The sequence below is a fragment of the Nycticebus coucang genome, chromosome 10 (assembly GCF_027406575.1).
Source record: "Nycticebus coucang isolate mNycCou1 chromosome 10, mNycCou1.pri, whole genome shotgun sequence".
In the NCBI taxonomy this organism is placed as follows: Eukaryota; Metazoa; Chordata; class Mammalia; order Primates; family Lorisidae; genus Nycticebus; species Nycticebus coucang.
In genome coordinates this window covers 99,053,734-99,073,908 of record NC_069789.1, presented here as the reverse complement: position 1 = coordinate 99,073,908, position 20,175 = coordinate 99,053,734, and the positions used below count along the sequence as shown (strand labels likewise).

General features: G+C 36.6%; 1 protein-coding gene across 1 annotated transcript in view; it reads left to right on the top strand.

Annotated features, from left to right (window-relative positions):
• Positions 1-20,175, top strand: part of ATF6 (activating transcription factor 6) — a 181,118-nt gene that overhangs the window by 135,673 nt on the left and 25,270 nt on the right. Inside the window, exon 15 of the mRNA XM_053608161.1 lies at positions 8,178-8,262. Within this exon, the coding sequence (XP_053464136.1) occupies positions 8,178-8,262 (85 nt within the window). The remainder of the gene's footprint in view (positions 1-8,177; positions 8,263-20,175) is intronic.

The window sequence follows — 20,175 nt, the reverse complement described above, 5'->3', positions numbered from 1 at the left end:
TGAAAATACATCACGGCATTCGTAGGTTTGAGAACCACTGATCTATGCCATGCTGGCTGGTGTTTGTGAAAGCAGAGTCCTGGAACTGTATGCATCAAAATTACCAGGGCTACTTGTTAAAAGTGAAAAATTTTGTCCCACTTCATACTCAGTGTATCAGAATTGTTTTGGGGGGGAGGGTAGAGGGAAATGCAAGTATTTATACTATTATAAAATCTTGCAGATGATGCTGATACGTATCCTTTAAGAACTTCTGTTTTAGGGTGGTGCCTGTGGCTCAAGGGTCCCATATGCCGGAGGTGGCGGGTTCAAACCCAGCCCCGGCCAAAAACCACAAAAAAAAAAAAAAAAAGAACTTCTGTCTCCATGTTTACTTCTGATTCCAGCTTCCTCTGACTATAAATGCTTTCTGAAAGATACCTGGTCAGTACAGAATTTGAATGAATGCTATTATGGCTAGTTTTCCTTTTAAACCATTACCATTTGAAATTTAGATTAAAGTGTTGTCCTTTCTAGCTTTCTAGAACAGTACTTGACCAAACAATTAAAAATTTCATTTCCTACAAATGCATTATATCTCAGAAATGCCCTTTAAAACCAAATGGAAGCTGAGAACTTGCTATTCTATTTATGATGAGAATGAAGAAAACTGTACTAGTTTCTGGAAAGTACATTCTATGTATTATAAAAGGGAACTCTTCTTTGTTATGAAACAGATCTATATAGTATCATATTTCTGTCTTTAACCAGGATTGCAGCTGGCATAAAGCTCAGCTTCCAATGTGAATAAGTATTCAGTTTGGTTATTTTGCTAATCCAAATCATAAGACAAAATTTTTCCTCTATAGTAGGTAAATCAGATTATTGCAATTATTATGGTTAAAATTTTAAGACCATTAAAAAATTTTTAAGGGCCATACTTTTTTTTTCACTTCGTGGTTTGCTTTGTCAAGACCAATCTTGCCTAAACTATACTTAGGGATACTTTACAGTCTTCCCTATTTTTTTTTAATGTGAAACCAAGATCAGAATTGCTTTGAAAAGAAGAGGATCAAGATCTATAGTGAAGATTGGGGGAATGTCCAGATACTGAGAATCTTGCAAGAAGATATACCTTTAGAAATATAAATGAAGTGAGACCCCTTTTTTCCTTCCCTTCAGAAATTTGTAGCATCAGTGATAGGAAAGAGTCAGCTAGAATATCTTCCTGTATTCCCTTCCCACCCTGCCATGCTACTTATACACACATGGGGCATTTGAGCCTACTCAGAAACTCTGCTTAGAATTAAAAAAAAAAATTGGGGGTGGAGGTATCAACCCAACGTTTCCCCACTTCTGTCCAACAAAAAGTACTTCTCTTAGAAATTTGTGTTTAACTTTTTCCTTGAAGAATTGTTTCCTAATATCTCTTTTCTCGGGAAAATTGTTGATTGATTTGCTGTACACACATACCCTCCTTCCTGCCCCCTTGTGGTTTGCTTTGGTAACATATGTGAAGGATGTAATTTAATCTTCAGGAAATTCATGTAGTCCTGAGTAAAGTGAATTTTCTAAAATGAAACATTCTATAAACATTTTGTCTGACAAACTTTCAAATGGTTAAACTCTTTATTTTATACTTATTCTTTTTCCTTAATAAGACCTTTTTTTTGGATTGCTATACTGTTGAGACTCATCAGATGATAACGATAACAAGTTTCAGGGTTCCTCACTTATTATCCTAATATCCACACTCTACCCAGTCTTTGAAAGAGCTCTCTATTATAGCTGACAACATTGTGAACTTTGACCAACTTTAGTAATCGAATGTAATATAAAGTACAGTGTCAAAGACTTCCTAGTCCTATGTCTGTTCAATATTTTGTCTAAGAGCTTTCTATAGGGAAAACACTCCTGAACTGATTTAAAAATGCTTTCCCTGAAACTCACAAAAGAGAAGATTTAGTAACTACTGTCTTATCCTTCAGAAAGTATTTATAAGAGACCATTTGACCAGGAAACTAAAAATTAATTCTGCTTTTTAAGAAGAGAACATAGACTTTACCTCTAATCAGTTGAGTCATATTTTTACTAGGTATTATAATTGCGTAATTTAAAAAAAAGAGAGAAACATAAATAAATCTTAGGTTTAACCTTATGACATTGCTGATATTTGACCCACAAAAATGCCAATTTTGTATGGCCTAACCTAACACTTTTTGTGTGTGAATAAAAGAGGAGGCAAAGGTAGTTGGGCAGGTTTGGAGGGCATCTCACAGAGTTTGATATGAAAACCATATCTTAAAGCAACCTGGAGTTTATACTTACTAAAATTTCAAGCTCATTTTTTATCTGGTGACCTTGCCAGCATTATCAGGTTTGTTTAAAGTGTCCAAATTATCCTCTTGTCAAAATGTAAACCTTGACTCACTCTTGGGCCATCTGTTATACACTAATAGTTTTGATTTATCCTTCCTCTGGCTGACATGCATACGAATGGTGCAGATGCAAGCTTTACATTACCTTTTATTGGTCTGTAGTTTTATTGCATACCTTAGTGGCACAAATACTGCATTCATATTAGCTATTTATGTTAACTGTTTCTAGTTTTGAGATGAGTAATATGCTTTGCTTATGTTTTTACTATGATGAGAAGCCCTGCATCATAGACATTTTGAATACTCTAAATGATTCCATTTTACTTAATTTTACTACCTCTGATTTTTTTTGCAATTTTTTATGTTGAGGATATGTCACTGTAAGTCTGTGTATTTTAATGATTTCAAATTCCCTAATTGCTGTTGCATTAGTGTGAATGAAGACATTTGGTTTCCAATCAACAATTAACTACTACTAGAAAACTTTAATTCCAAGTATTCTGGAAAAAAAACAAATACCTTTGAAAGGCATACTCTAATTGCTGCTTTGACCCTCTTATTTTTGATACTTGATATGCCTTTCAATTGGTTAGACAGCTTGAAAGACTGTTAATAAGGTAAATTAGGTAGAGTGATAAGAAGAAAACAAAAGCTCTCTGTAACAAGACCATAGGGTAGAGAAAATTGAATACAAAGCTATTTTTGAAATAAAGATAGCTACTATTTTCATTTTTGATCTGGTTTGACAGTCTTCTGTGTTGGAAAACCAACCTCATCTCTGGAATCCAATGGATATGAGCCAAATATAAAATGTTAAGAAGTCATTGTTGTTAATATTGACCTGCTATGCAAAACTTTTTGCCTAGTGGACGTCCATGTTGATCCATGTGATAGCTGCTCAGTGTCACAGTACAGCCTATTACAGACTGAGTTTCCTTCATTCCTAGGGGGACATCATAATAGAAATACATTCCTTTCTATCCAAGATAAAAGGTCTCAGCCTTGAGCCAGAATTTCCTAGTATGGTAGAAGCCGTTTTATCTACAATTGTATAATGGGGACTACTAGATAGTTTATTAATTAACATAGAATGAAGCAGGGGATCGTTTTTTCTTTTCTTTTCTCCCCCAGGGGAGAATTTTAAAACATATGTATATATGTCAGTCTTTATTTCATATAATTATTTAAATGTATATTTATTTGCCAGTTATTTATGTAAGGCCAATGACTTTTCTTTGAGTTCAAATCCACTGTTTAGTTCCATGTTGCCTTTTTTGCGTAGCCTACAATCATGATTTTCAGTATTGGTTAGAGTTACTTTAAATTAGAAGAAGAGCCTGGCACAGTGGCTCACTCCTGTAATCCCAGCACTCTGGGAGGCCGAAGTGGGCGGACTGAGCTCACCAGTTCAAGACCAGCCTGAGCCAGAGAGAGATCCGTCTCTAAAAATAGCTGGGCGTTGTGGCAGGCACCTGTAGTCCCAGCTGCTCGGGAGGCTGAAGCAAGAGAATCGCTTGAGCCCAAGAGTTTGAGGTTGCTGTGAGCTGTGATGCCATGGCACTCTACCAAGGGTTAGAATGAGAATATTAAAATATTTGTTAAGTAATCTGAGTGTAGACTATTATGATTTTTAAGGTTATTTTGCAATGAGATCATTTTTTAACTTAATCATTTTTATCAAGTCTTGCTCTCTTTGCACGCTGTATTTTTATATAATACATTTTATATAATACAGTAGAACCTCTGTCAGTTGACAGCCCAAGGGACTATAACAAACTGGACAACCCACAGAGGTAGGCAACGTAAGAAGCTCGGCCTGCTATACTGATAATGGACATGTGGTGCATGTCCAGTCTGTGAAAATCATGCCAACTTAAAGAGCTGGTCAACTGTGAAGTTCTCTTGTATTTTATTAAATTACACAATTACGCTGACAAATGGGCAAAAGTAGTCTTGGGAAAAAAAAAACCCACAACTCAACTAGTTGTGAATATTAAGTGTGCTATGGGTACCAGTCAGTGGGTTTTAGTCTAGTAAATCAGTTTCTACTCTACATGGATTGATAGAATCAAAATTTGATAACTAACTTAAATCTTAATTTTATTGTGAATTACTACATTTATCTCTATGGCAGCATCTTCTTCTCTTTTCTTTCTTTTCTTTTTGAGATAGAGTCTCACTCTGTTACCCGGCTGGACTCGGATTCCTGAGCTAAAGCAAACCTCCTGCTTCTCCCACTTCAGCCTCTAAGCAGGATCCTTTTTATTTTTATTTTTTAAGTAGTTTCATTTTTGTTGTAGTTGTATTATTTTAGCTGACTTAGTAGGAAGGAAAGTATTTCATTGAAGTTCATCAAATTGTACCTCCAGGATTGAATTTCCTCCAGTAGTTCATTAATAAGTATTTAGGTAAAATGGTGTGGTGTGTGTGTGCTGGGTGAGTGTATCAGGAAGGCTACATAATAAGTGCAATTTTCCTGTGCTGTTAAAAAATAACAAGGCAGGCTTGGCACCCGTAGCTCAGTAGTTAGTGCGCTGGCCACATACACCAGGGCTGGAGTGTTTGAACCTGGCCTGGGCCTGCAAAACAACAACTATAACAGAAAAATGGTGGGCGCCTGGAGCCCCAGCTACTTGGGAGGGTAGCTCTCTCCCTCTCATACATATATGTTCCCCAAATCGTACTGATAGCTTCTGGATCATCAGGATCCCTATCTCCTTCTGCCTTGTTGCTCTATCATCTTCAACTTGCGGCTTCTACTTCATGGCCCAAAGATAGCTACTTCAGCTCCAGCAGTCCTGTCTGCCTTCGAGTTAGCAAGAGGGAGAACAGGGAAGGAGGCGGCGACTGTCACCATTACCATCTTGAGGAAGGTGCATGTACATTCCTCTATGCCCGTTGACCAGAATATGCACTCTCCTTGGTTGCAAAAGAGGCTGGGGAATGTAGTCTCTATTACTCATGGCTTTGTGCCCAATTAAGTAATTACAGGTCCTGTTTCTATTCTAATATTATGGAAGGAGAGCATATACTATGAACAAATGGCTGTTTCTGCCACAATCACATTGTTTTCCTTAACAAAATAAAAACTTAGATTCATATTCTTCAAAGGAAAATACTCTCCACAACACAGTACTGAATACATGGCAAAGCATTTTTTTCAGTAAAATTTTTTTCTTTAATTAATGGTAAGCAGTCAATAAATATTTCTTGATTGATTAACTAAAGCACCTTTGTTTCTGAAAATGCAACTAACAGGATTAATGATCTAAGAAAGAGTGAGGTGAACATAGAGAAAAAGATGATTCAAAATTCATTGTTGTGAGGTTCAAGGAACATTCATTTTTGAGGAGATGAAGATAAATGTTAAATGAAAGAACTATACTGTTGCAGACATATATTCAATATATATATAAATTATTTTTAGTCTAATATAAGCACTATTAAAGTTTGTAGCATACCACCTTTGGTACCCTACAGACTTATCTTTGGGCCTCTTAGTAAGCAAGCACTTTAAGTTGTAGTCTATTCGTGCAGTTTGCAAACCTTTAATAATTAAAGACAAGACAAGTCAACCGTCATAATTTGTATGCATACAGGAAATGGCTCTTGGGCAGTGTCTGTGGCTCAAAGGAGTAGGGCACCGGCCCCATATGCCAGAGGTGGCGGATTCAAACCCAGCCCCAGCCAAAAACTGCAGGAAAAAAAAAAAAAAAAGAAATGACTCTACTTTTTCATAACTAATAATGTGGCTTTTGGCTTTCAGCTTCAAAAATAACTACTTTGTTTGAAATTTATTGTAGAGAAAAAGTAGAAGACATTATGTTCAGAAACCATGTATAAAAACAATAATATGGCATCTAGATCTTAGCAGGAAGCTCAGAATTAAGTCTGATTCTGACCTTAACCCATGACCAGTGGAATCTGAGTGTGTTTATTTTTACAATAGCTTTAATTTTGGGCTTGCAAGTTTTTGGTTTGTTTTTGCATTTGATTTAGAGACCCCCAAAACAGTATTTTAATTATAGGAATTAAGCTATTTATAATTTTCATGGCATGAACATCAGCAAACTTTGTTTTTCCTTGGTTATAATGTTATCTTACTCTCAGAATTGTGTGATCTTTGTGTCTAACAGTGCACTTAAAAAAAAATAAAACAAAAACAAACAAAACTCCCGTGCCACAATGCTGGAATTCTAACAGAATGTTATTCATCTTCCCTCCCCTCCCTGATTTTTAAAAACATGTTCTCATGGAAATGTTGCCTTGAATTACACAAAGCACAAGCAGTTACCGGAAATGTTTTCTACACGGTTCTGTTCATATGTATCAATTTCAATTTGTTTTCCACATTTTAGATATTTTCTTAGCTTTACTGATAATTCCATTTCTTAATCATGTTGACTTTCAGCTAAGTTGTATCAAATTTTTATTACTTGCAGCTATATCAAATCCTACTTTTTGATAGGTCCTTCATATAGCAAGTTTGATGAAGGAATGATGAAACAATGAACAGAGGAACAAGAAAAAAAGGAAAATCGGTTAAACTTACATTCAGTTTTATCTCCAGTTTAAATGGAGATGCTAATGTACTTTTTTTTCTTTTTTCTGTGACAATTTCTTTCTTTCTTTTTTTTTTTTTTGCAAACATGAAACAAAGTTTATTGAGGAAGAGAATGGTAGCTTTACAGACTGAGAGCAATATACAGGTTTACAGAGCAAGATATATTCACCATGGACAAGTAATGGATCTCCATTGTCATGATAAAGAAAGGGGCTCCATGACAATTCTTAGGTTTTTGCTGGGAAAAAGAGGAGCTATTGAAAATAGTAGGTAATATTAATATCATAAGTCATTTATAATCAGCTTTGGAATACCTACAGATATACAGAGGGTACCAAAAGAATGTTTACATATTTTAAGAAAGGAAAAAACTATATTAAAATTGCAATACTCTATACGGATATATACCAGTAACAAAAGATGAATATAAATCATGTTGAGCTCCCTTGTAATTACAGAAGTCAGATGTGACTTGAGTATTACGAATTCAATATAGTTCTTTCCTTTCTTAAAATGTGTGTAAATGTTTTTGGGCATTCTCTGTATATACATTTTTCAAAATGGTTACACTTCCCCTTTCCTGAAGGCAGGCTCCTCTTGGCCACTCTTAATTTTATGAATAGTGTGGCTTGAAACCAGAAACTTCACATAACCTGGGTCACTCACAGATCATCAAAAGTTGGCTATATTATATTTAGGACTATATTATTGTGCCAGATACAATATAGTCCTAAATATTAGTTCTTCTACTGAAATATATGCTTTTTAAGGGCAAGAATGGCACATTTTCTCTTACATGTACCTGTTGCTTACAAATAAATGTTTAATGCTGTGGCTCCTTCAGAGGCAGACAGAAGAGGAGGCTAAGTGGACAAGTCTTGAGGCCCTGGTCCTGCTTCAAAATCTCTCTTATATGTCAATAATTTGGGATAAGAATTTTGTTGTGGGGGAAAAATTCTTCTTCTTTAAAAAAAAAAGTTTAAAAATGTCTTTTTAGTGGATAGATAAATTGAGTATTTTTGACATTATCTAATTAGCCATTGCCATTTTACCAGACTGGAAACAGACCCAGAAGGTTATATATGTAGTCTTCTGGTCTACATTAATGAATGATTGAATAATTCTAAGCCAAGTTCAAATAAAAACTGTCATTTTTCATGATCTCAGCGAAATGTTCTTCTTAGAAATCCCGAATTTGGCCTATTCAGGACTCAACTAGTTATTATATATAACAGATTATTCTTTGATAATTGTAGGATCACCTGCTGTTACCAGCTACTACCCATAACAAGACCACAAGACCAAAAATGTCAATTGTATTACCAGCAATAAACATAAATGGTAAGTTGAAATTTTGGTTTATGAACAACATGAGATTCCTTTGTTTAACCAAGATTCTCTGGATTAATTAAAAGACATTTAAAATGTTCAATTGGGTATCCATGCATTATTTCTGAAACATGTTCCTACTATTTTCACAAAAATATTATTTTTAAATTCCATTATTCTCTTTTTAAAAATTGCTGTATTTTTTAAAAGACAAAAATAATTTTTATTTACAAAATTGAAAAAGCTAGCATTTTTATATTTTTATTTTTGGAGACAGAGTCCCATTATGTCACCCTCAGTAGAGTGCTATGGTGTCACAGCTCACAGCAACCTCAAACTCTTGGGCTTAAGTGATTCTCTTGCCTCAGCCTCCCATGTAGCTGGGACTACAGGTGTCCACCCACAATGCCTGGCTATTTTTGTGTTGTTGTTGTCATTGTTGTTTAGTAGGCCCTGGCCGGGTTTGAACCTACCAGCCTCAGTGCACGTGGCTGGTGCAGTATCCACTGTGCTACGAGTGCCAAGCCAAAAGCTAGCATCTTGACTGCTTTGCAGACTTGCCTTTTGGGGCCTTTCAAGTCATAAATGTAGTATAAGTCCCTGCTGTGTTCTAACAGTGAATTTGTAAATTCAGGTTTGGGAGCTTTGGAAATTAAAGCAGTTTCCTGTGTTACCTAAATGTTAATAGGATCCTGGACCAAACCACAGAAATCAAATTATGTTTAATCCATAATATACAAGGTTTTGATTTGATAGTTCTACTATTGCATTTTGTTTTACTATACATACTGTGCATTAAACAAAATGCAAATAATACTGAAATCCAATGAGGTTAAGGCATAGTGTACCTGCTTGTAGTCTAGAGGGAAAAATAAGACAAGCACAGAAATAACTGTACTCCAAAGAAAGAGTTCCATAAGTAATATACAAAGTACTAAAGAAATTTAGTGAAGGAGAGATTGCTTCCAGCTGTCACGGTTCTTCATGGAGAAAAGAATAATTCCCAATACCAGCTGTGTATTATAAACGAGTGCAGTGTCTAATATTCACTAATTGCTTTCTTTGGCACTTCGTATTAGGCCTACTGAAAATAAGAGAGTAAGCCGTCTTTCTCAAGTCCACTTATCTGGCATAATGGACCTACCAGTAAATTTTCTGTCTAGTGTTAAAAATTTACATAAGGAAAATGAAAATAAAGAGCCCTTTAAATTAATCTACAGCTGAAACAGTCTACATTCTGATTGACGATCATAATTAAATTTTCAAATACAGTTGTAAAACGAACAATGGATTTTTAGGGGGATAATAGATAAATGTCAATAAAATTTAGTCTTTAGGGAACAAATATTATTCATTGTATATTTTAAGACCATAGTGGACTCCAGAATTTCATGAACCTATGTACAGATAGCTTATTAGAAATGCTTAGGAGGCAACTTTATAGACATATAATTTTTTGTGTGTTAAATCATTAGCAAATTATAATAATTACTTAGTTTTACAAAGATATTAAGAACAAATTTAAGAAAAGAAACTATAATACTGGGAAGAATATTTCTTTCTTCAGTAAATGCACACCTCTCACGGTATTAATGGAATACATACATACTACCACCAGAATAAGGACAATATATTCCAAAGTGTAATTTATAACACTTTAAGAAATCTCATTTATTTTCATCTGATAGGTACCTATGTTTCCTCTGCTTGAACTATAGTGGATTCAACTTGGGTCAGCTCATAGGCTATTTTCTAAACTTCATCAAGGCAGAATTCATTTAATTTTGTTTTCCTGATACTGAGTTCTTATGCAAGAGAATGCCTGGTTCTATTTTATAACAGTGAGCTATCCATTGACATTAAGCCAAAAACAATAAGATGCTGTTCAACTATGTTTATCTTGGCCAGGTGACTAATTTTTAAAGATGACCCTTTCATGGATTTGGAAAGTTCAATCACAGAACATCACAGTAGTTTTAATCTGTTTCAGATTCTTTGTAAATAGTCTTTAAATTGTTTCATTTATAGGATGCAGTAAACTATTAGAAAAATTAAGGTTCAAATTAAGAAATGTTAATTGCTGATGGATGCATGTTACATGTATCAAGTACTCTACTGTACCTGAGCCTCTTCTCTGAACAATCCCTTCACTTCTTTGCTCTAACTGAGGGTATTTCCCAAATTAGAGCCTTATTTTTCTTCCTACCTTGGGTATGTCAGAGCCTACAGGAGGCTGGGTGGTACCTTGTTCCCCACTACAACTTCCATATTCTTTCTCCTCCTTTCTTTTTCAGTCCCTCTAACATCTTTCAAGTATACGCATCAGATTTTACTCCTCTTATCCTTCTTTGTTACTGTCATCTGCCCCGCCCCTTCACTAATGACTCTCCACCATGGCTTCTGTTATCTCTCTGTGTAACTTCAACAGCCACATAGGGGATTTGTCCAGGACCCTAACCTTTTTTGATCCAATCATTTCAGCCTCCCATCTTGACCTTACCATCATAAGTAATGGCACTTCCTTTGAAATCTCCTTTCCAAACATCCCATTCTCTGTTACTTAGTGTCTTTACTATTCACACTTACCTCACAGATCTCCAGTCCTTTGACCCTACTACCACTGTTCTCTGTGTCTGTCACATGGCCATTCTCTTCTCCTTACGCAGCCTGGATTCCATGGCTACGTTGTCAGCACTCTATTGTGAGCACTCTCTGGCTTTTTTCTTTCTTTTTTTTTTTTTTGCAGTTTTTGGCCAGGGCTGGGCTTGAACCCACTACCTCTGGCATATGGGGCCGGCGCCCTATCCCTTTGAGCCACAGACGCTGCCCCCTGGCTTTTTTCTTAAGTCCCACTTGCCTGGAATAATCTCACCCTAGTTAAACCCACTCTCTTCTATATGTCTGTTCACAAACAGCTGAAACTTGCTTGAAAGTATTTTCCAGTCAGGACAAATAGATTCACTTCATATTTATAACCATTAATCTCAAAGAGGTATTCACTGCCACCGGTCACTGGTAGCAAATTCACTTTCTCTCTCTCTCTGAAACAAGAATTTCTCACCTTCTCTTTTCAAAACTCACACATCCCCTCTCCTCACCCTCTCAGCTGATGAACTCACCAAGTGCTGCATTGAGAAAATAGATGTGATCATAGAAGAGCTGTCTCATGTTTCCACTACCGCCAGCCCAGCTGCATCTACTCCCACAAACTCTGCCTTTCCACTTGTTGCCTTCCATTAGGTTCTAAATCCCAGCTTTGCCACTGACTAGATTCTTATCACTAGGCAAGTTAATTATATTTTCCATACCTCAGTTTTCTCATCTGTAAAAGAAAATATAAGTAATACCTCAGCTTCCTCTTAGAGTTGGTGTGAAAATTAAATGAGTCAAAATGCTTTAAATAGTTTCTGGCTATTTTCTGAGTAGCTACTGTGTTACCACATTGTCATTGTTATCACCATCATCTAAGGTTGATTCCTTCCTTTTTGAACCTAAATCCTAGCACCTCACAATGCTCAAAGACTTTACTTCTGCATTTATATCCTTTCTCTAATATAATATATTAACAATTTCTTTCTCTAAATTAGATCTTTCCCATCAGCATACAAAATGTCTTAACATTACCTTTGATGCAGGGAGGCTATCTTGACTCCATGTGCTATTTTTCTGCTGCCCTTCATAGCAAGATTCTTGAAAGGGTTACTTATACTCACTATCTCTCTTACCAAGCTTTTCCCCCTCCACTCCACTAAAATAGTCTTGCAAAAGGGCCTTCAGTGGCTAATATCTCACCAGAGTCAAAGGTCATGTCTCCATTCTCATCTTACCTGACCTCTCAACAGTTTTTGACATAGCTAATTATTCCTTTTTTTTTTTTTTAGTCCCCTAATTCTTATTGTTTAAAAATTCAAATCTATAGAGAAGTCAAAAGATGAATCCAGTGAATATTTGGAGAACTTTACCTAGATTTCACCAATTGCTGTCAATATTTCTTTTTCCTTTTTTTTGAAGATAGAGTTTCATTTGTCACCTTTGGTAGAGTGCTGTGGCGTCACAGCTCACACCAACCTCAAATTCTTGGGCTCAAGTGATCTTCTTGCCTTGGCCTCCCAAGCTAAGACCACAGGCCCCAGCCACAACACCTGGCTATTTTTTTTTTTTTTTTTTTTTGTGGTTTTTGGCCAGGGCTGGGTTTGAACCCGCCACCTCCGGCGTATGGGACCAGTGCCCTACTCCTTGAGCCACAGGCGCCGCCCAACACCTGGCTATTTTTAGAGACAGGGTCTTGCTCTTGCTCAGGCGTGTCTCCAACCTGTGAGCTCAGGCAGTCCACCCACCTCAGCCTCCCAAGTGCTGGGATTATGGCTTGAGTCACCACGCCTGGCTTTTTTCCATTTGTTTAATATCTATGCACACTCATATGGATTTTTTTGGAACCATTTGAGAGTTAACTGCAGACATTCTGACACTTTACCCCTAAATTTTTGAAAATGCATCTCCTGTGAAAAGGACATTCCCTTAAATAACCATAATAAAATGATCACACTAAACAAAAAAAATTTAACATTGATACAGTATAGTTTATCATAGTCCATATTCCCCTCCCCCCTTTTTGAGACAGTCTCGCCCTTTCTTCCCAGCTAGAGTGCAGAGGTGTCATCAGAGCCCACTGCAACCTTAAACTGCTGGGCTCAAACAATTTACCTGCCTCAGCCTTCTAATGAGCGGGGACTACCAACATGCACCCCCACATCTGGCTTATTTTTTCGATTTTTTTGAAGAGACAGGGTTTCATTCTTGCTCAGGCTGGTCTCAAACACTTAGCCTCAAGTGTCCAAAATATTCTTGATAGCTTTTTTTTTCCAGATTCCAGATTTTAAAAAAAAAAAGATCACATGTTACATCTATTTGTCATACTTGAGTTTCCTTTAATTTAGAACAGGTCCTGTACCTTTTTATTGTCTTTAATGACATTTATACTGTTAAAAATTAGACTTATTGAGGTATTTATGATGTGAATACAGTAAAATGTACTAATTCTACATGTATATTTAGTGAGTTTTGACAAATGTAAACTATTGTGAAGCCACCATTTCAATCTGATATAAATGTTTGCATTACTTCACAAGTTCCTTCATGCCCCTTTCCAGTCAGTCCTCTCCTGTACATTTTTGAAATTTCCTCTTTCTTGAAATACTTTATTTCTAGGCTTTCGTGGCACCACAACTTGTTTAGTTTTTCTCCTATGTCTCTTCAGTCAGCTTAGCCTACTTCTCTTGTATGAGGACAGGACTTCTGTTTGTTATGGTCGCCGCTTAAACCCCATATTCCCAGCACCTAGTACAGTATGTAGCATAGGAAACTTCACAAGAAACATGAAAGAGGAATTTTCATTTATATTAATCCGTGCAATGCTAAGCTGTGAGCTAAGCACAAGTTGACTGTCCTTTATCTAAGATGCTCAGGAACAATACTATTTCAGATTTTGGATTTTTTTACAGATTTTGGAATGTTTGCATAACATTTTATAGATGAAGACATTAAGGCTCAGGAAAGTAATCCATACCATTTACATAATCACAACCAGGATTTAAATGCATTTTGTAAAATATTTTCCGATTAATCTTACTATTTCAATATTAAGGACAGATGCACAAGGATTGAAAATATTTAGGATTCCAAAATATACAAAATATTTTGTATACCACTGTCTCCCTATAGTGTAAGGTATATACATTCACTGAGAAGAGTATAATAAAATATAACACAGTATTTTGGATTTGATAGCAAATGTTTGTTGAATAAAGGAATAAGTAAGGTAAATGTTATTTGGTAATTTGTGGTCACTTGAAAAGATTTTAATTCTCTATATGATTCGTAACAGTTGTCAAGCATAGTTTAGCCTAATCTTTTCAAATATAAAATAATTAAAGTATGTACTAGGTTGGTTTTCTACAACATTAATTGAAATGTGGAGTTCACAGAGAAGAGTGAATTGAAATTTTTAACCTACTTTTCAACAGTTGTTGTAGAAATGAAAACATGCAAAAAGTTGACCTATGAGAAATTATATAGGACTCCTCAGGACTGAGAGATAGATTTCTTTGGCTTATTAATTTATTATTATATAATTTATAATCTTCAGGGGTCCTCAAACTGCGGCCCATGAGCCACATGAGGCGGTGTGATTGTATTTGTTTCCATTTTGTTTTTTTACTTCAAAATAAGATATGTGCAGTGTGCATAGGAATTTGTTCATAGTTGTTTTTTTTTTAAACTATAGTCTGGCCCTCCAACGTTCTTAGGGACAGTGAACTGGCCCCCTGTTTAAAAAGTTTGAGGACCCCTGGAAGTTATGTAGGGACAGAAAGTTCAGGGACCAATTTATTGAAAGAGCAGAGAAGATACCTTATATTAGAGGTTTTAATCCTGGGTAATGTATAAGGGTTTAAGAAAGTTGAATAAAATATATTTTCTGTCATTTCTGAGTTTAAACATGTAATTTGGAAAGAAAAACAAGTTGTGAGTGATTCCTCTCTCTGATTTAAATAAAGCCTGTGAAATTTTGGAGTCAGATTTTATTGAGCAGCTGGTTTGTAGTACACAGGATGGACATATTTGGGGAAAGGAATTTGATTGTCCATTTCGAGCAAAATAAATTACATTTCCAGGTCAATGTCTGGTCTTAAACCATAACGTACAACAATTATACTTTGTGGTTTTGAGCTAGTGGAAAAAAGTTTAAATAAAAAATAGCTAAAGAAGGGAGGATATGGGCACTAAGTTAATGCCCTTTAGAAATTACCAGTAACATCATTCTGTGTTCACCATGCCAATTTTATTTTTGTAACTTACTATTCTTTATCTTGCATTTTCTTTATTATTTAAATTTTTGTCTCATAAGAGAGTTGAAAACAGGTTAAGTTGCAAGAAAGGCTCTTTTTGTCTGAGGAAGTCTTCACACCAAGGTTTATAAAAGCAAAGTAAAATGTTAAGTATGCTTTTAAAAGACTTTTAAAAAAATGATTGCATAGTTGCCAGAGCAGTGGATGATGTATTGCTATTTTTAAAGAAAGGATTTGGGAAGTCCTACTAAGTTACTGTACGTCAGTATTTCCTGCTTTTAAATTATTTCCATTTATGTTGTGGTAAAACTGCTCCTTTCCTTTCTTTCACTGTTGATAAATAACTCGAGAAAATAGAACAGAGAAGAGACTTTTTTGGTTTTGTTTTTAGATATCTTTCATCAGGGAATGAATCCTGTGAACACAGCCATCAGCCACCGTCACTCATTCGTTTTTACTGTTTATCTTCCCCTCTGTATGCCCCTTTTGGTGTGGTACGTGAGGAATAAAAATAAGCAATACTGTTACTCTAATTCTACCACATCATTCTTTTTTTTTTTTTAGAGACAGAGTCTCACTTTATGGCCCTCGGTAGAGTGCTGTGGCATCACACAGCTCACAGCAACCTCCGACTCCTGGGCTTAAGCGATTCTCTTGCCTCAGCCTCCCAAGCAGCTGGGACTACAGGCGCCTGCCACAACGGCCGGCTATTTTTTGGTTGCAGTTTGGCCGAGGCCGGGTTTGAACTCGCCACCCTCAGTATATGGGGCCGGCACCTTACCGACTGAGGCACAGGCACCGCCCTCTACCACATCATTCTTGAGGGTCCAAGTAGATAAACAAATGACTAGCAGGCTAAACTGTAATTATATTTAATCTCAAAGTCATTTCCATGAAAAGAAAATCTAGAAAAACTTAATAACATTGGTATATACATGCCAGTGCCAGCATGCACATGAGACACATTTTTAGCTGGAGTAGGTAAAACAGAAGGGCAGGAAGCAAATCAGCTGAGCAAATTTGTCAGTTTTAATAATAGAATGTTTATATAACTGCTTTGAATGATCACAGTTTTTGGAAGTGGCTCCCCCAAAGCAAATATATTTGGGAACTGTCCTATTCTGTTCAAGCAGGCTGAGAGTTGTGTCTTTTACTATTATAAATTCACTTCTCCTTAAAGTCCTGCAAGTTGTCTATTTTTAAAAAATGTATCAGCAACTTTGCATTTTCATTGAAATTCATTCCAATTTAATGTTATATAATTGCATATAGACAGTTGAGTGAATAGAGTCTTCTCTTAAAATGATGTTTTGATTTTTTTAATATATAATCATGATTCTCTGACTAATATTTTTTTTAAGAATCAAAGTTTAACGGCATTGCCCAGGGTAGACTTGTAACTTGTGGGCTTGAGTGATCCTCCCACCTCAGCCTTCAGAGTAGCTGGGACTACAGGCACATCACCACACCCAGCTAATTTTTTCTATTTTTAGTAGAGATGAGGATGTTACAGAAAGGAATGTTATATAATGGTGGTCTCCAACTCCTGAGCTCAGGCAGTCCTCCAGGCCTCTGGGCCTCCAGAGTGCTAGGATTACAGGCGTGAGCTGGCCTTATTTCAGACCATTTTTAATGTTTTTGAATTAGCCACTGTTAAGAATCTACTCCATTAAGATGTTTTAGTAGCTTAATGTGTCAATTGTATATTGCTGTATAATAAATTACCCTCCAAAATTAATGACTTACAACAGCATTTATGATTTCATGGTCTCTTTGGTTTGGAATCCATATGTAGCTTAGTTAGGGTGGGTCTGAGTCACATTTCCCATGAGGTTGCAGTCAAGCTGTCACATGGCACAGCATTCTCATTCTTAGGGAGAATCCATGTGCAAGCTCACTCATTTGGTTGTTGGAAGGATCAAATTCACTGAGCTTGTGGATTGAGAGCTGCAATTCTTTACCGAGAAGAATTTGACCCGAGCCTCTCTTCACTCCTTACTACATGCACCCGTCTATAGGACAGCTCACAACATGGCGTCTGACTTCTGCCAGAACAGCAAACAAGAGAGTGCAGGGATGGAAGCCATAGTCACTTTGTAACATAATATCAGAGCAGGTATCCCATCACTTTTACTATATTCTACTTATTAGAAACAAATTATTGGGTCCAGCCCACATTCAATAGAAGGGAGATACCAAGAATATGAATACCTGTGGGGCCCTGGTATTAGAGGTCATCTCAGAGGCTGCCTGTCAGACTCAGTGAATCTGTTGTTTAATCCTCAAGAACCTAAAAGTGGTGGCATTCTAAGATAGAACACTGATATATTAATACATAATCTGTCATGCAAACAAGTGATAACTTTAACATCTGAAAATGTATAATATAAACAAGTCTTTCCATGTATATATGTATTATTTTTTAAATCATCCTTATTCTGATATTCATTCACTTATTAACCTGTTTTATCAAAAGACAATACTAAAGTTCTAAGACATAATGAGAATACAAAATTTTGTGTGTAACTTTATTTTTTTCCTCTTGCTTAGATTGCCATTGAATTTTAGTAGTGGAAGATGTTGGCCAATGTAAATATGATTCAATTTAAACATATGTAATATGTGAAAAAAAAATTTTGTCTTCTTAAATTGTCCTTTAAACTTCAGCCCTAATTTAACAAAATAAGTGATCCTAAATAATTCATTTTCTAGCAGGGTTTATTGAATTACTCTCATCACTTATTATAAATTACACTTATAACCAAGTCCACCCTCCTAACTTTGGCCTCCATAGCTCAACTGATCTCTATCTTTCTGATTTCTTTTTCTCTTACCATACCCTTTAATCATTCCATCCAGCGCACAGTCTTTCTTGCTCTTCCTCCTCTTGAGTGTTTATCCTAGCCTCAGGCCTTTTCCATCTTCCTGGCAACCTTGTAGCCCAGATCATTACATGGCTCATTTCTTCACTTCACGTTTTTCTCTGCTCTAGCATCACTACCATAAAGAGGCATTCCTTCACTGCTCTCACAGTATGGCAAGGACCTTCAAATACAAACAAAAGTGATGTGTGACAAAGAGTCAGCTGACAGTATCCAAAATGACTCGTGTAGACAGAAGCTGCTTTAGAAGCTGAGTGAGCAGAGGCCACAGTTAGGAACTTTTGTATTCATTCAGGTGTGAATTGACAATGATCTAACTTGAGAAGAAGGTTAGGACTGTACTGTTGAGCAGAATAAAAGGCATTACAGAAGATGGCAAGTAATCTACCAAAACCACAGTACTTTTTTTGACCACTGAGTTAACCTTATTTTTAAAGGACCTTTTTTAACTCTTTGTATAAAATTTTGTCGATTTTATTGCCTTTCCCTTGGAAACTTGTTCAGTGAGAATTACTTCTTATCATGAACATAACACAAATTTTATGTTGATGAAGGACAGAGGGGTTTCCAGGGTTACTCTGTGATCATCTCTGTTTACCACAGGGAGGTATTTCTCTGTGAGATTAAATTGGAAACATGTGCTATTAGCCTTTCTGTTTACCTATTATAAGGAATGTACTGGATCATCCTTTCCTAAACTGGTGTTCAGTTTTCTTTGTATTTTCTATGAGTTCACACACTACTCTTTCTGCTTCTGCCTTAGGGTAAAGAAGTCTCATGGATTTTCTAGAGCTCATATCAGCATTCAGTGCTAATGTGTATGATTTGGGTTACTCCCTGCCCCCCGCCTGACTCTGTAGCCCACCAAAACCTAGGCATTTTTTATAGTCATTTTTGTAGAAGTCATTCTAGTTTTTGTATTTTCTGCAATGTATGTGTGGTTTTCTTCATACATATTTTTCTTCACTCATTTGTGGTGAAGACATCTCAAAGCTCATAGAGGTGTTATTGTAGGTAAGTAGGTCAGTCTGGTAAAGAATCTGCTAGTCCTGGGGTGGCGCCTATAGCTCAAGTGGCTAAGGAACCAGCCACATATACCAGAGCTGGTAGGTTCAAATCTAGCCCGGGCCTGCCAAAGAATGACAACTACAACAAAAAAAAAAAAAAAAGTAGCTGGGTGTTGTGGCAGGGGCCTATAGTCCCAGCTACTCGGAGGCTGAGGCAAGAGAATCGCTTGGGCCCAGGAGTTTGAGGTTGCTGTGAGCTGTGATGCGAACAGCACTCTACCCAGGGCGATAGCTTAAGGCTCTATCTCCCCCCCCCCCAAAAAAAAAAAACTTATAGTCCTCTAAACTAATGAATTTGGCAGTCTCAGGTTTAATTCAGTTGATCCTATCATGAAAATAAGTGCCAGAATTATCAAGTGAGTGAATGCAGTTACAAAAAGGGATGTTAGTGAAAATTTGATTATGACTGGCTTTTGTGTTGGACCTGACAGGTCCACAATTGAGACTATGATATCAACTGTTATCATTACATGGAAAAGTAAAGATTTAACTTTTAATACAGGCCTTTGTATTAAGGAGTAGCCTAGAGGCTAATGCAAAACCCATAGAGGTAAAAGAGCCACTTGAAAATTACATGAGACATTGCATGGATCTGGAGACTAAGCCCAGATCAAGCCAGTGGGCAAGTGCTGGTGACTAGTTTGTCTTCAGCTGTTGTGAGGATAACATATGTTGCTCTATAAAGAAATTTTAGGCTTGGCACCCATAGCACAGTGATTACGGCACTGGCCACATGCACCAAGGCAGGTGGGTTCAAACCCGGCCCAGGCCAGCTAAACAGCAATGACAACTGCAACAAAAAGATGGCTGGGCGTTGTGGTGGGTGCCTGAAGCCCCAGCTACTTGGGAGGCTGAGGCAAGAGAATCGCTTAAGCCCAAGAGTTTGAGATTGCTGTGAGCTCCGACACCATGGCACTCTACCAAGGGCAACATAGTGAGACTCTGTCTCAAAACAAAAAAAAGGAAAAGGAAAATTTTAATTAGGACACATGGTTGAAGCCAAGTATGTGTTTCATTGTGTACCCTACACAAAGCAAAAGCTACGCAAGCAGGTGCTTCTATTTCACATGAGGTCTTCTTCGAATATGAGTCAACTGTGGTGAGCTGCCCAGCAGTAAGACCACCTTGGAC